Below are 17,235 nucleotides of genomic sequence, written 5' to 3' on the forward strand. Positions count from 1 at the left end.
TTTTGAGGCAGAGTTAAGCTGGGCTTGAACTCACAGCGATCTTCCTACTTCATCTTCCCAAGTCCTGAGATTATAGGTGTGTGCTACTTCACCTGGCTCACTTTCTTTTTTAAAAAGTACTTAGTTTTTACCTTTGATTCCTGAAGAACCCTAGAAGTAGTGACAAGGGAAGAACAAGCACTCCCAATGCCCAGATTTTGGCCTGCAGCTACCGTGACCAATGAGAACGAGCCCGGCCTCCTGGCCTGGGTTTGGAGGTATGGAAGAGAAACCTGGGGCATTTTGTGTCTGAAAACGAGGAGGCAGAGTAGACGCAGGTCCTGTCAAAATGACAGCAGAGCCATCGTCAAGGTACTCCTGCTGGCCAAAGATGATACAAAACCACATGTTAGTACACTGAAAAACATAGGCTTTCACAAACTGACATTGATGTTCCAAAAACACAAATCTCTGGGCCCTTCTGGAGGCTGCATGTGCAGTCACTGTGAAAACTGACAACGAGAAAGAAAGGTGGCTTTGCTGCTTTTCTTCTGCAGTCTGAGTTACGAAATGGTTGGTGAGGCAAAGTTCTTTTAGAAGAATTATTTCTCATAAATACGGAAGGGATTGTAGACTTAGGAACAGTTTTCTACCCCAGTGAAATAATGGAGCCAGGCTGTTGAAGATAGGTCATTCATAAAGTCGGTGGGAGCTTTATGAGGTGGAGTGAGGCCGACGGTGTGCACCTCCTGAGCAGCGTCAGCACTGATCAGCCAGCCCCCGTGTACCAGTCATGGTACAGGGAGTGCACGTCACTGTTACGGGGTTCTCTTGGCACAGAAAAAGAAACCAGTCCAATCAGCCCTTTCTGTAACTCCTGCAGTGTAGAGTACCAGGAGGCTACAGCCAGCTCTAACTTGGAAATTCTTCTAGGGCAGATAACATGTCTGCTTTAATGAGTAACAGCGGAAAAGTTCAAAGGAAGTAGAAACTGCTAAAGAATTAAATGAGACAGTAACCCAATTTTGTGTGTGAACTTTGAGTTGTGATTCAGACAAATAGTCTCTACCTTTTTTTTTTTTTTTTCCCGGAACTGGGTATTGAACTCAGGCCCTTGCACTTGCCAGGGAAGCTCTTATTCTACTGAGCCATCTCCCTGGCCCCTCTACCATTTTCTTGAGCAGGTGGAGAAAATTGACCTGTACTGGATATTCTATAGCAAGGAATTACCCTTTTGTTTAACACTGTGGCTATTAAAAAAATTATTCTGGACATATACTCAGCCTTTAAGATAGAAAGAGGGGATGTGTGATACTTGTTTTAAAATATTCTCGACTCTGAGAGGAGGGGACAGGTGGAGGGAGAGAAGGAAGACAGAAGGAAAGGAATGAGGAACAGATGAAGCAAGAGTAGCAGAGTGCTGGCAGTCATCGAGCTGGTCCTGGGGCGCCCTTGAATGTGGTATTGGGGAGTTCATTTTATTTCTTTCACTGTGTGTTATGTTTGAGAATTTTTATAGTAAAATAAAAATTAAACATTCTTTAAAAACGCTTATGCCTTTTATGCAGAGTGATGATAGAATGTCTATGAATTAAATGTTTGGTCTGCTGCAAAATGACAGTTTATAATACTCGAGGTATTTAGGCTGTAGTGGAAGTAATAATTACATTAGAGGAATTGACAGAACTTGAATACTTCCTCTGCAGTGATGGTAAAGATACTATCACAGCACTCCATACAGAATACTTCTATGACTGCTGGCCACCACTCCAGGCCACTTTCTTGCCACCAGCAAGCAAGAAACTGCAATTGATTTTGCTCAGTTCAGTTCTGACCATATCTGGAGATGGCACCAGATCCCGCAGGCCGAGGGCTCATTCCACAAGATGCCTCCACTTCAGAAGCTGGTGGAGCGCTGGCTGGGGCCGTGCCTCTGACCAGCCGCTGTAAACCAGGTTCCAGAGATTGCCTCCTTGGGTTTGATTAATTTGCTAGAGCAGCACGTAGAGCTAAGGGGCACAGTTACGTTTACCCTTTGACTGTAAAGGTTACTACAGAGGATTCAGATAGACAGGCGAGGGGAAGAGTGAGGAATGGGAGAAAGGGTGGGATAGAGCTTCGAGATCCTCTCTAGGTGTCTGCGAGTGCAATCCTTTCGGAACCTCTGCCGAGATTCCAAGGATCTTAGGGGCCATGTGGCAGGATTATATATATGCATCAAAAATCCTCTCAGTACTTAATATGCATTGATTGAAGTTTCAAGACTTGTGATACTTATTTTAACCTCCTGTGTTATATTTGGTTGCTTATAGTAAGAATTTGTACTTATAGGAATGGTATACTCAAATTGCTTCTGGGAGGAGATAGATTATACCTATCAGTGAAATATAGAAAGCTGACCACCTTTTCCTTGGTCTTTGGATTAAGGATGCTCAATCTACAGACCTTACTCAATATGATAATTTCTACTGTGTCTATTTTTAATATATGACCATTTTGTAGTAGCTGTATTATATATATTATCTGTTTAAAATTTTTACAGTTGTGACGGGAGTTGGATTTAATTTTTTAAATTTAACAATTGATACAGCTAATATTGAATTATTTTAGTAGAGTTCAGGGAATATTTGTGTTGTGAGTGAGCTATGCCACTAACGGGCCAGATATGTTTGTGTCTTTTCACTGTGTTACCCATAAATTCACAAGCTGCCTCAATTTCTTCAGCCTTGTTAGGCTGGGGACTGAAGATTCACTTGATAGCCAGTGAGCCAGGTAATTGCAGGTTCTTTTATTCCAGTCTTAATTGCCAATATCTATAGCACTCAAGTCACACAGCACACTTCACGCAGTAATGCACAGGTTACAGAACAGCGAGGAAAGGGTAATGGCGGCTGTAAGACTTGAAGAGAAGACCCGATGCCAAGGCTGAGGGTGCAGGGTGCAGCATGTTACCAGATGGCCAGGCCAGATTGCTTATGGGCAGGCTGCTCTGAGGAGACCTGTGGCTGGTCAGGAGTGCTGTTGGTCAGAGCCTGAGTAGGCAGCAGGCAGTTGGCAAGGGCTGTGTGGGGCAGGGAGATGGAGCTGAAGCCGAGGGATGGAGAGCTGGAGTTTGAGGCCTGTCGACCTCATGACCCGTTCCCCAGGTGGTCTGATGAGAAGACAGGTCAATGTGGCACTGCCAGTGCCCAGTCTTGGGTCCTGTCCTCTGATAAGATCTAGGCGAGGGGGTTGTGCTGTTGGTTATTCTGATGTGTTCAACAAGTGCCCTGGCCTGGTTTTCTCCAATGTAACTTAGGTGCCTCATGTGGCCTTGATTTAATTCGCTAAGTCTACAGGTGACAATTTTACATTACTGAGATAAAATGCATCATTTTATGCCTTCTGACTGCTGTATAGCTGGGAGTTTTATTTTCTCCTTAAGTTTGATATGTCCAACTTCTGGTGACTATTTGCACAGGTAAGTTACCAGGTTATCCTGTGAAGGCTTTTGCACTGAAAATGGAGCCAACTGCTGTGGTATAAAATGGAGCCACTCAGGGCAGGGCACAGCCTGAAAGCTGCCCTTCAGTACAGCATGGAGTAACTCACAGCAGTGGGCAGCCTGCTTGGTGGACTGCATGTAAGCCTAACGGGGACTAACATAATGCTTTGATTCTAGGTACACTACCAGTGAATGGGCAGATTTTATTAAGTATGAAACATGACAGCTAACCAAAACATTTTGTATTTTGAATTGCATATAGAGATGCAGCTGAATGAATATCCATGTGCATGTGTTGAGTGTTCTTTCTTCTTTTGAGACAGGCCCTTGTTGAATGTAGTTCAAGCTGGCCTCTTCCTGCCTCAACCTCTTTTTTTTTTTTTTTTTAAATTTAGTGCAGAGTCTACAGGGTCTCACGACACAGATTGGATTCAGTGATCCTTCTGTTTTCAGCCTCCCAAGTGCTGGGATTACAGGCGCGTGCTACCACCCAATCTCAGTGCGCCCCGGGGGCAGGGTCACACAGCATGCCAGGGATCAAACCCCAGTCCCTGTGTCTGCCTGAGCAGGCGCTTTAATCCATTGAGCTATCTGCATGCCTCAGCCTCTTGAGTGCTGGGATTATAGGCTTGCACCATCATTCCAGGCTTGATTTTTCTTTAGTGTTGTGTTTTTGAAAATGTGTAAAGGTATTTGTGAGAGTGGCAGGAACAATAAAAATGAGAACAGTTACCTAATGTTATAACTGTATCCGAATGGCTGTAGAATTGTTAGAAGAAAGTAAGTCATGTATATATTTTAGGTTAAAAATGCTAACAGAACAATACGAACTAACTGATGTTCTTAAACTTTTATACTGTGATTAGCTATAAATAAAGGCCAACCATGTTCTCATTTGTGCAGTGTTAGGGATTTTAATGATGGCCATACATGCATTTCATTACAACTGAAAAGACATCTCTAATTTACCATTTTGCCAACTTTTAAAAATATGGTAATTACCAGTATTTTATTATAGATATGCTGTCATTTGCTGAGAGCTTAAATATCTTAAGTGGAACTTTGAAAAACAAACATTCTTTAATTATGTCAGTTTTCTGCTTCTTTGATGCTAAATGAAGTTGTGTTTTTTCCAACTTTAAATTTGTATAGAGAAGTTGAATTCTTTTCTTTATCCCATTTCTCAGTTGACGAAGGATCAGAGATTGGTGTATTCGGGCAGACTGCTTCCCGATCATCTGCAGCTGAAAGACATTCTCAGAAAAGTAAGCTTTTCTTCCACTTTCTGAAAGCAGATCCACAGTCAGAATATGAGAGATGTGTTTCTGAGGGCTTACCTAGCTAGTCGGGTTTTTGTTTACTTCAGGCCAACCCTTTTGGGTAGCATAGCAGGTAAAAATAAGTTAAGAAGTAAATCACCTAATGAATTTCTGATTAGTTCTGTTACCAGTTGTGTATTTATCTGATCACTGAATCTGAAATAGGATCATATCTTTTTTTTTCCAGATATTTATCTTTAGTAAAAACCAAAAATGATCAATTTTATAGTAGTGTAAGAGTAGACTGTCCAGAAAGAGATAGGTGAAAGACTGACCAGATAATCTTTCTTCCAAACTTCATGATATTTTAATGCAAATTGCTTGCATTGGAGTTAATTTCAGGACAGGAAATAGAAGTTCGCAAGCTTTCTGTTGTCCAGGGCTAAAGTATATTTCAATGTAGAATTTTGACAGTCAACTTGAATGCTGATTATTTCAATGGCAGCTTTTAGCTCATATTCATTTATAAAATATATGTTTTTCAGGGCTTTTCAGCATTTGAAATGCCACGTCTTGTTTTTGAATATAGAAAACTTGAATAGCTTTACATTTTGCATATAATTTTGGCTTACCTCTTAATATTGTTCTTGATATTCCTGATATGATTTAGAAGACCTATATTTAACTTTATATATTTTCACCATCTGTGGAAAACTGAAAAAAAATCTTGTTCTAATCCTTTGTGTAGATAGTTGACATTTTAGCTTTGCCAGTATGACTTATCATTTTAATTTTTTTTTTTTTTTTTCAGTACCAGGGATAGAACTCAGGACCTTGCTCCTGCCAGGCAGGTGCTTATGCTGATGAGCTCTATTCCCAGCCTTATTTTTTTTTTCTTTTTGCAGAACCGGGTATTGAACTCAGGCCCTTGTACTTGCCGGGGAAGCACTTAGTCCACTGAGCCATCTCCCTGGCTCCTCCCAGCCCTATTTATGTGGGTTCATATAGCTTAAATGTTTAGTATTACCCTCTCAAAAATAGTAGACTTTCTCTTTTTACATTAGACTTTTTTTAGAGCAGTTTACATTTTGAGCAAAGTTGATTGGGAAGTGCAGAGCTTGCTCCTATGTTCCTGGACCCCGCATGTGCACAGCTGGCCTCCTTATTGCTGTCTGCACCGGCATGGTACGTGTGCTGTGGTTGCGAACCTGCACCGCAACGTCATCTCTTGTCTACGGTTTATGTTAAGGCCCACAAATGTGTGATGACAAGTCTCCACCATTACAGTCATACCGAGAAGTCCAAATGGCGCTAAGTAGTCATAAAGACCCCCATGTTCTGCATTTTTTTTTTTCCTCCCATTTTTGTGTTTCTGCTTGCTTTCTCTCTCTTTGTCCTTTGGTTCCCAGCATCGAACTCATGACTTCATGCTTGCCAAGCAAGTGCCGTGCCTCTGGGGTAAATCTCTGCCCTTATTTCTGCTTTTTGATCTTTGACAAGACAGATGTATTTATTATTTTATCTTAAGGGTAGCTTGAACCTGCATGGAAATACTTTCTCAAAGGCTTTTGTTGCTAGAAATGAATTTAGATAAGATGACAAAATAAAAACAGCTGAGAGAACTGCTTTGCCCATATGCCGTGCATTTTGGGCAGGATGTTTGCATTCTGAATAGAACTTTGAGTTGTTTTTGTACCTTTAAAAAAAATAAATGCCATTAACTTTACCTGCTTAGATATAAAAGGTTTTATAGAGCGAACTAGTGCTGTGGATTACTTGTGATTAGCGTGACCTTTTGGAACTAAGTACGCCGTGAGCATGGACGTCTTGTACTTGGGTGCCTTTATTACTCTGTGCTCTGGAGCTAAGAAGATGTTCAGCAGGTTCAGCCTGCCCTGCTCAGCTTGTCCCCCGCTGCGCTGTCCGTGCAGCCTTCCCTCAGTGCTCTGGCCCCATTAGCTTCTTTTTCAAAATGCCTAAAGCAGTTATAGTTGCTTTGCAGATGTAGAAGACTGCTTTATATATTTAATTGTGCTGTAGTCTGCTCGTCTGATCTCTTCATGTCACGAATCTCTAAGCATAGTGCTGACCTTTCTTGAATTCACCTAAGAATTAAGCATACTTCTAGGTTCATGGTAGACAGTTGATAATCAGGTCTTCATTTCTAGTAACTTTGCTTCTTTTCTCACCACTGGGCATCTTTTTTTCCCTGCCTCCTTTTCTGTATCATTCACTTGTTGTTCTTCCTCCCCCACCTTTTTTTGTGTGTGTGTTACTGGAGATTGAACTCAGGACCTTGTGCTTGTCAGGCAGGCACTTACTCTACTGAGCTATTTCCCCAACCTCCTCCCCCGCCTTTTTTAGCACTGGTTCATCATTTTTCTCAGTCCTCCTGTATTTACTTTTATTTCTCCATCTTTGCTTACATTTGAGAATAAATATTTGTGTGATTGTACTAAGCTAAAATGCTAACCTTTACAATAATTCAGTGTTTTCCTTCAACCATGGTTGTAAGTTTGTGGAAACAGGGAATATTTATGGAATGTACTACATGTGTATATTTTATATTTGTGTATAAATGTTATAGATAAAAATATTTTGACTTAAAATAGTAAAAGACTATATGTCACCTTGCTAAAACTGAGGAAAGAGAGTCCTTTGATGTTAACTTGAATTTCTTTTATTGGTACTAATGCTCACTGTTCACATTTTGTGGGCCTAAGCTTCAAGGTGACAATCGTAGTTTTGAAAGGAGGGTGCTACCTGGTTTTTTTGGCGGAACCGGGAATTGAACTCGGGCCCTTGCGCTTGCCAGGGAAGCGCTTATTCCACTGAGCCATCTCCCTGGCCTCTACCTGTTTATATTGAAATAGTAGATTATATTGGCACAACTGAACAGCATTGTTTGCTTCAAGACTGTTTGATATGCAAAGAAATATTTTGTAATATGTTAGTTACTGAGTAGTTACTCAGTATTTGGACCATTTTCCAAGCATGAAGAAAAAATATTCTATTCAAATGGTACCCAAATATTAAAATAGTAAGCTCAGCCTCAAATAATGACTATTTACTACGAATAAAATGGCTAGTGTTAAAAGGAACTTAAGTGTTGAGTATGTTAATTTAGATTCTGAGTTTTTGGATTGTACATTACCTAGTATGAACTTTTAAATGTAATCTTCTTTAATTTTAGCAAGATGAGTATCATATGGTTCATCTAGTATGCTCTTCTCGGACCCCTCCCAGTTCTCCGAAAGCCAGCATGAATAAAGAAAATCATGAAGCGTTGGCATCCAGCAGCAGTACTGTGAGTTGGTTTGGAAGGAATAAACGTTGAAGTTGCCTGATTCTCCTTTTTACCTCTAAAAACTGAAGGAAAACTGAAAAGTTGAAACTTGTGGATTTTTTTTTTTTTTTAAGAGTAAAACCAACCAGAAACAAATAGAAAAAAGACAGAAACAGGGTAACATACAACAATATATACGTTACAGATTTTCAGAACAGAGGTAGCTAATTAACAGTGGTTATTATATTTATTTTTATCATCAAATCTGTTACTCAGATTAACAGATATAGTTATGCAAGATTGGGGAAATAATTGAATATTGGCTCTTGCTTTCAAGAAATCTTCATTTATTTCTTTGTCTTTTACTTATTTATTTATTTTTTTCTTTGTCTTTCATAATAATTGAAAAACTTGTGGATTTTGAGTTTGTTTTGAACAACTACAAGAAGGGATTTGGGTTTGTTTCAGAGCTCTAATGTGCAGTGTATTTTTAAAACCTGTTCACCAGGAGTTATAATGTTTGAAAAGGCAGGTCAGTCTCCATAGCCAGTCTTCATAGGTTTAATTGCTGGACTAATTAGAAAACAGTATTGTGATGTGGATAAATACTGTAGACACTCAGGTTAGAGGATTTTCAGAAATGTTAAGGTATTTAGTAATATAGTGTATTTTCTTCAAGATAGATTACATCGTTTAAGTTCCAGGTTATCTTAAATGTTCTTAACATAGATTACTTGGTCTAGGGTTCCATGTTTTTTAAAAAAATCACTGGGTCAGGTCCTTATGTTCAACAACAGGGGAAGAATTATCTAATGTACTTGTCTCTTGAAATTGGATGTTTATCTCACTTTTTTTGGTTTTACATCTGCCTAAGTTTGGCTTAGAAATTTTTGTAAGTTGCACACTTCAATTTAGACACTTTCTGTAAGTTTTGAAGACACTAGTCCCAGTTATTTTATGTTAAGTTATTTTTGGCCCCATTAAAGTTTTTTATTACATGATTGGGGTGAGGGGATGTTAAGAGGAAGCTTATTCTAACTTCTTGGGCAACTAAGAGATTTACATTTTTCTCAGTGTGCTTTCCTTGTTGAGAATGCAGTTAAACATTGAGGGGTTGAGTGGTAGGAGAGATATAGTTGAAGTTACCTCCTAGTAGAGGTTAGTTAGCTGTTTCTTTGATATATTTAGTCCATAAGGTCTCCATGGTAAGTATGCTTTAGCACCAGCCGTAAACATATAACTTACATTAAACTAAAATATGCCTTGTAGATTACCCAGGGATCTTTATACGTTTTCTAAATTGGCATAAGGAGAAACAAATATTGGCATCGGCATGGAATGTTGTATGTAGCCTTTGTACACAGTTACATTGCGCCTGTTTTTATTAGGCAAGAGCCCTGTGACTGAACTGGTATCTCTAGTGATTCCTCAGTGATAATTTTTGGTCAGTAGTATGTACACGTTTTCAGTGTTACAAAAATCTAAAAAGGATCAAAGGGAAGTTAAGTTGAAGTTCCCTAAATTTTTCATGGTGTAGAAATTTCAGAGGGATTAGAAAATGTGTTGTAAGAAAATTCAATTGTGTGTTTTAAAAAAAAAAATCTACTCATAAAAATTCTCAGGTTGGAAATCATTAGTTCTAGAGAAATTGGGCTGAGCTGATGAATAGCTTAGAATTCTTTTGTCTGCTAATTATATTAATGAGCACCACATTATGAAGTTCCTTTTAACAAGAAAGCTTGCCCAGAAAGAAGCCTTTCCCAGTTTATGTCCTGAAGGATGAGCCCCCTAAGTAGGATATTTAGTGAGCACTCTGTGTGAAATGACATCTTGAAGCCGTTGTTAGTTTTATAAGGGGCTTGTGTGCTTAGGCCCTTTTCCAGGTCAGAGTGTAGGAAGGTCTGTGTGCAAAAAGAGATCCTTCCAATCAGTGGACAACACAGGTAAACTGTAATTTTATCAAACTCGGGAGGATGTTGAAATAATATTGTATGCAGCTTTTTAAAGAGAGAATGAAATTATATAAAATATAATTATGCTTTAAATTTAAACAAAACGCTTTAGTCTCTTTCTGGCAGCGGCAAGTTGGGGTGATCTAAGAATTGCATTATTTAAAATTATTGAATCCATGAAATATTGACCTTTTTGAGCATAAGAATTAGGAAATCCTGATGGACATCTTGTTTATTTTGAAAAAAAAAAAAAATACTTGTACCAGCACATACAAACTTTTAGAATTTTATTTATTTATTTTTTTCTTTTCAAAGTTTTATTGATAAACATATTGCAATGAGACAGTTTCAAATCAAATAGAAAGTACAGTTTCAACAAATAATACATTGCATATATTCTTCTTAGTGGTTAATTGCTGTACAAGATGCAGACTTGTGATCCTATTTACAAACACCATTAGAAAAAAGCATTCTGTTCATTAAGAGAATGCAACTATATATCTATCCCAACCACTTTGAATACACAGATACAAAATGGACATTCATAGTTATACCCCATTTTTTTTAAGTTCCGTTATTGAGTATTATAGGTGTGTAAACTCAGCAAAATATTCTAAAAGAGTCCAGTAGCCCGTAATAGCATTGGGTCTTCTGTTTAACTGGCAATGTCAGAAATTATTGACCTGAGTCCCCCACAGCTTAACTTAACAGCATGGCTTTATTTCTTATATTTCGTCTTCATACTTTTCTACTGGATGGTTAAGACCAAGGTAAACTTTTAGAATTTTAGAATAAAAAAGAATACAAGATCTATTTTAATTTCAGTTTTTCTAAGAAGCAGAGACTCTGAGAGGTTAGGTGAATCATTATGGTCTTTGTTAATGTCAAAGATAACATCAGCTTCTAGGTCTTTTGATTCCCAGTATATTTATTAGGCTAAACCAGTATGTTAGCAGTGTCATGGCATGTAGTAACCTTGTGCATAAGAACTATTTTTTTTTTTTTTTGGTGGTACTGGGTATTGAACTCGTGACCTTGAACTTGCCAGGCAAGCACTTATTCTACTGAGCTATCTCCCCAACCCGCATAAGAACTATTTAAACAACTCAGTAAATAGTAGTATTTATGGAGCATTTTCTTTAAGGTATGGTGAAAGGAGCTTTGTATGCATTGACTGAATGCACACAATTTAGTGTGCAGTTTATATTATTATTCTGTTATTCAGCTTTGTCTCATTGTTAAATGTGATATTACTGTTTAAGGAATTTTAAGTTTCTGATCTTTTAAATTTTATTAAAGTTAAAATAGCTATTATATTGGTTATAAGGTCCAAATCAGTAAAGTTGTAAAATTCAATTATTTTACAAAGGGATTTCTGAATACCTTTTAAGCATGTCTGTAATTTCATGATTGCAGTGAATTAAATCTCCTTGAAAAAGTAATTCCATTTTGTTTGTAGAGTTCAGATCATTCAGGATCAACATCTCCATCATCCAGCCAAGAAATGTTATCCTTAGCTGCTGCTGCTTCCTCAGAAGGCCTGAGGCAGCGTGCCTGTCCACCAGCACACTCCAGCCTGGTGCAGAGTCGCCATTCTCCATATGCAGTGCAAGGGTAGGTGCTGCTATCTTGTGGGTCGTGGCTGGGGTCCCTAGAAGTCTGTTACTTTAGATTTTTACTGTACCACTTCGCAGTAATTAAAGTGCACTTGAATCTTATTCCTGTGTCTGCTTTATGGTTTGGGAACTAGAGGGGTAAGGAGAGCAGTGCTTTTGAAAGCTGCTTGTGCATCTGGATCGTCTTCAGAGCGCGCTTTTCAGTCTGTAGAGTTCCTGCTGGTCATTGGGGATCTTGTAAAGATGAAGGCCCTGCTTCTGTAGGGCTCATGGGGCCTGAGATTCTGCATTTCTAACAAATGTGCAGCTGACGCTGATGCTTCTGGTGCTTGGACCATGCTTTGAACAGCAAGCACCTGTGTAACTAGTCTTTTTTTTTCCTGACCAGTTTCACTATATTTCAAGTCATCATGGTGGGTGTTGGGAAAAGTTTCAATTAGCAATAATCACACCTCGAATAAACCTCATTGGCTACGATACTGCCACTGCACAAAGCTACAATTTCACTATAGAGCTACTTAGTACAGTCTTCAAGGGAGCCGACAGGTGAGGGAGCATATACTTGCAGTCTGTGCTTCAAAAGTTCTGCAGGTGTTTCTGATCTACCAGGTTGAACCAGGTGTGTATTAGTTGTACCTGATGCGTGCAGCTTAAGGGATGTGAGGCTAATTGTGGCTCACGGTTTCAGAGGTATCAGTCCATGCGTGGTCCTTTAGCTCTGAGGCAGAAATGGCAAGCTGGAGGGCCTACCAGAGGAATGCTCTTCAGCCCATGGCAGTCAGAAAGTAGAAAGAGAACGGAGGAGTCTTACATAGCCATGCTTCCAGTGGCCACCTGCAAGTGGGCCCCACCTCCAAACAGGAGACTTTGAGGGACATTTTAGATTACAACCATAACACTAAGTAACAGCTAAGATAGAGTAAAACCATGTTGGGTTACAAGGATGTGGCACCATTGCTCTCTCTAGAGTCTCTGTTGCACTGAGAGTGTCAGTGGAAGACGTTGCTTAGGAAGCTTGCTGTGGCTTCCTTCTGTCAGCAGTTACCTCTGGCCTCGTGGGTGAGGCGTTGTCTGGGAAGTGCAGCCCACAGCTGCACCGCACCATTCTGTCAGGTTGCAGAGTGGTCTTGGTGAACGTGCTTTGGGCCTCGGTTGTGTCTGAAAGCAGGGTACCTTGTAGAGTATTGTTTTCAGTCTTTTAAATAGAGAAAATAGGAGTTAGAGATGGTGATTTTTGGTCTGCACTGCACATCCAGCTGGGTGACGGTGGACTGGGGTGCAGGTCTGAGATGGCAGACCTGGAGAGGAGGGGAGGGTGAGGACTACAGGGGGCAGGGACAGCTGCCAGCTGCTGTGCTGAGGAGAGTGTAAGCACGCAGGTACTTTTTAGTACTTTCATCCTATTCATGTCTTGGAATAGAAAACAAAGGTATAGAAAATAGAGAAAAATACATTGGCTGTGAAGCCTTTCTTACCATGAGAAGAGTTTAGATGATGCTGGCTGTAGGTTCCATAAAGCACCTATGAAACACTGTAGTTATTTGTAAAAAGCAGTGTTCTCAGAGTTGGTGTTACAGGGAAACTTAAGATACTTTGTCTTAATGATTTTGATCATTTCTTTCTTGGAGAGCAGACTGTTCAGTTCCTCTCAGTTTATACAGAGTGATTTCACTTATTTTAGTTGGGGTAGTGATGGAAGGCAGGAGTATTACAGATAAGCACAGGAAGGTGAACATGGTCAGTATCTTTGTTTTGGTTCTGGGAGTTGAATTCAGGACCTTGTGCTAGCCAGGCAGGCACTTGTGCTGCCGAGCTATCTCCCTGGCCCAACAAGGTGAGCCTGTAGATGAGAAGATTTTCAGATCTTTCTCATACTTAGAGTGATTGCATTAATAATAAAAAAATACATCTTGTAAGGGTTCAGGACTTCAGAACAAGACTGTAGATACTGTAAGAAACTTAGTGTGAGACAGACTCAGCTCTTAGAAGTGTATTGAATAGATTAGAAAAATCTGAAATATTGGTGGGTTTTTTTTTTGCCAATTGTGAGTGTTAAAATGATGAGCAACAAAACTCATGAAAGATATTCGAGGTTCATTTAGGGCTCTCTTACTGGATAAGTACTAGTTGGTGCCTGATGAGGGTGGTGTCGCTTAGTGATCGCACAGATTCCGGAACCCACCTGCCTGGTCACTTGCTTGGCCCAGTCTCTTTCCTGCTGTACTTCAGCTTGCTCGTTCTCTGGGGCATAGCAGGACTTGTGTTCAGGGTTTCAGTGTGCATGGAAGGAAGATAGGTAAAGTGCCACATGGTGATGTGTTAGTGATTCTTCTAAGTGAACGTTGTATCTTTACTCAACAAACAATGCATGGGCTTTGGGTACTGTGTACACTGAGGCATTCAAAGGCATGAATGCCAGTGTGAGGTGCTGGAAAATGATACACACCTGGTTCAGCCTGGTGGATCAGGAACACCTGCAGAACTTTTGAAGCGTGTGCCTTTTAGGATTTACAAAGCAGCTGGTGAGAATTTTAAAAAATAGCTGCTTAATCTAACAGTGAATATGTTTTAACTTAATCTCACTTGTCATTTTTACTAGTGAAGCCTTTTTGTCTTTAGGTAAATTTTATTTAACATCATCTTAGTCGTGAAGGTGCCTGAGCAGTAATTGAGTTACCTTGAAACACCAAAATAAAAGTTCAGCAAAATAAAAGTTCTCTTTGTTTTTTCAAGCGTCAGTCAGCTTGTGCTTAGCTCGTTTGTGAGGCAGCATGGGCAGAGCAGAGCAAAGAGGGACATGCTGTCACTGCACTGGCGCCCACTTTCGGAGTCACAGTGAGGAATGCTAACTGCTTTTGGACTCTTCGGCTTGCCGTCACTTTTATTTATCTTGACTCCAAAAATTGCTGCCTGATTTATAAAATACCCATATGTTTTTTGGTATTGGGAATCGAATCCAGGCAGGCACTGTGCCACTGAGCTACAGCCCCAGCCCCTCCAGTTTTATATATTCAGTTTTTAAAGTGATACTACTTACAGCCCACCAACTTAGAAATAATTATTTTCCTTTAAAGATACGGGGGATTAAATGCAGGACCCAGATACTCACGCATGCTAAACAGTTATGCCATCACTCAGCTACATCTCTTTTTAGTTACTCAGGCCTTTTTAATTTTTTAAAAAATTGAGACAGTTTAGCCTGGGCTAAATTCCTAGGCTAGCCTTCATCTCAGAGTCCTCCTGCCTCATCCTCTCACTGTACCCTGAATAGCTGGGTTTATAGGCATGTGCCACCGCATCCAACTTTACTAACGTTTTCATAAATGCCTCAGGACTGGGGCAGCTTGTGGTGCCCCACGCAGAACCAACACACTTGGTGCTTTGCCCCTTCTTACCAGAGCCAGCTGGCTGCAGGGGCTGGGAAGTGTAGTTACCGGCACCCAGACAGTCAAGCTGATCCTTGCTGCTGGGAGATGGGGGCCTTCTGCAGGCAGAGAGAGGCGGTGAGCCAGAAGTCAGTGTTTCTTCCTCAGAGACGTCCCAGATGCTTTGCCGTGCTGCTTTCTTAATAGACATATTACTCTTTTAATTCTGTTTTATAAGCACTTTTCTTAAAAACAGAAACAAAAACATAGCATGGACATATTTTCAGATCACATGAATCCACAGCCTTTTACATTTGTACACTTTTTCTTTGTCCACTCTTTTCCTGGTAGCTGTGCTGTGTAATGACTTCACAATGTCAGTGACCTTCACAGCGCACTGTACTTTTCTTGCTTGCCATTCTGTCAGCTGCCCAGTACAGCTCTGCTTCAGGCTGTAGGTTAGGCCAGGACTCTGTCCTGTTTCTCCTTCTCAGAGGATCAGGAGAGGAGGCTGTGTTCTCCTTGTGCTGAGTGGCAGACACACAAGGGCGGGCTGACCCTGAGCTCTTTTAGGCCTTGTGCATCTCAATTTACTGACATTCTTTGGCCCAACCAAGTCCTGCAGTCACGAATGAAGTGGGGCGGGAGGTATTGCAAAAGTGCATGCAGGCTGGGCCAGAAGATTCTGAACACTGGCTTTTCTAGGGGGAAGATAACGACCTGGAGTTGTTGACTTCTGTGGTATAAATGTTCCCACCATGGCCATTTTCAGGATGTCGGCGTTGGCTCCCACAGTTCTTAAGCTTGTAGCAGTTGACTCTGTGAGCCATTGTGGGCCAGTGCCTGCTGGCTTCATCACTAGGTGGCAAGAGGGTGTGTGGCATGTGATCCTGTGGTGGAGAGAAACTGAGATGGCCTTCCAAGCTGAGCCTTTAGGTGAGTTTTTTCTACCAAACTTTATTGTAATCAACGTTGTCACATATATTTATTAGCAATTATTAGGACAGAAAATGAAAAAGCGGTTCCCAAGTCAAAGAGTGCTTATGACTTCTTGAGGCACTTAAGACTTGTAAAATTACAGTAAAGAATAGTAGTAATTCTACCAGTAGTCATTGCCAAAGGAGTTGTATTTGTATGCATACTTTACTTGTCAGTGTGATAAATTAGAACATCTTGTTCAATTGGAAATGTGATAAAGGGGCATTTCTTTCTTTGTTTTGTGAATTACATATTATTTTAGTATGTCTAAAGATTTGTGAATTCTTTATGTGAAAGCACAGAGTCTGGTCCGAGTCAGGAGAATAAGCAGGGAACTGCTTACTGGGAATTTAGGAACTGCTTTTTCATCGTCTTTCCTAAGATGATAATTGCTAATAGGTAAATATATATGACAGTGTCAGTTACAGTAAAGTTGGGTGGAAAAACACCCAAAAGTTCAGCTTGGAAAACAGTCTCAGTTGCTCCTCCACCATGGGATCACACGCCACACACCACTCTTGCCACCTGGTGGCAAAACCAGCAGGCGCTGGTCCAGAGTGGCTCACAGAGCCAACTGCTGCAGCTGTTTTAACTGTTTCCTAAGAGAGAACATAGAGGCATGGTGCCCTTTATAACAGAACGGAAGAGTACACGATGGTTCTTCACTGTGTCTCTTAGCTGTCCAGCTGCCCTTAGAGGCAGTCATTAGCATTTGCCCCATAGTATTCTGAGGACAGAATGTGCCATGTGTACTCCCGTGTGTGTGGGAGTGTTGTGTTTCTGTTTTAACACAAATAACAGCATAGTTTTAGCCACAGTAGATTGTATCTTCTGTTTTCAGTAACCATACAGGTTTTTGTCCTGGATTGATAAAAAAGTACAGACCCCTCCCTTATCAGTTTCTGAGTACTCCCTATTTAAGTTACCATATCCAATGGACTAGTGTATTGCTGTGTATTAAGGTGAAACAGTCAGGATTTTTATTCAGTACTTATTTTAAATTTAAAAACTTTATTATACTTTTTCAACACCCACAAAGAACAAACAATGTAAGTATCAGTATACCTAACACCCAGCTTCAGCAGCTATTAATAGCCTACCGTTTTAAATCTATTTCCTCTCATCTCTTTTATTTCTTGGGCTGCAGTTAAACCTAAACATTTTATTTTATCTATAAAACATGTCAGATACAGACTTTTAAAGTATCTTAATCACAATAAGATTAGAACAACAAAATTAAAAATTCTTTTCAATTGTCTAATACCAACTTTGTGTTTGTGTTCAGTTTTCCCAGATTGACAGATTTCTTTTTCTTT

General features: G+C 40.1%; 1 protein-coding gene and 1 pseudogene across 2 annotated transcripts in view; one reads left to right on the forward strand and one right to left on the reverse strand.

Annotated features, from left to right (window-relative positions):
- The window catches only part of Herpud2 (HERPUD family member 2), a 52,099-nt gene that overhangs the window by 23,878 nt on the left and 10,986 nt on the right, over positions 1 to 17,235 (forward strand). For both annotated transcript variants that reach the window (XM_023713424.1, XM_004629576.2), the window contains exons 2-4: positions 4,651 to 4,728; positions 7,916 to 8,029; positions 11,420 to 11,574. In XM_023713424.1, the coding sequence (XP_023569192.1) occupies positions 4,651 to 4,728; positions 7,916 to 8,029; positions 11,420 to 11,574 (347 nt within the window). The remainder of the gene's footprint in view (positions 1 to 4,650; positions 4,729 to 7,915; positions 8,030 to 11,419; positions 11,575 to 17,235) is intronic.
- On the reverse strand, positions 11,956 to 12,073 carry LOC111816404 (annotated as a pseudogene).

This window comes from Octodon degus, unplaced genomic scaffold, assembly GCF_000260255.1.
Source record: "Octodon degus isolate 3935 unplaced genomic scaffold, OctDeg1.0 scaffold00031, whole genome shotgun sequence".
NCBI lineage: Eukaryota > Metazoa > Chordata > Mammalia > Rodentia > Octodontidae > Octodon > Octodon degus.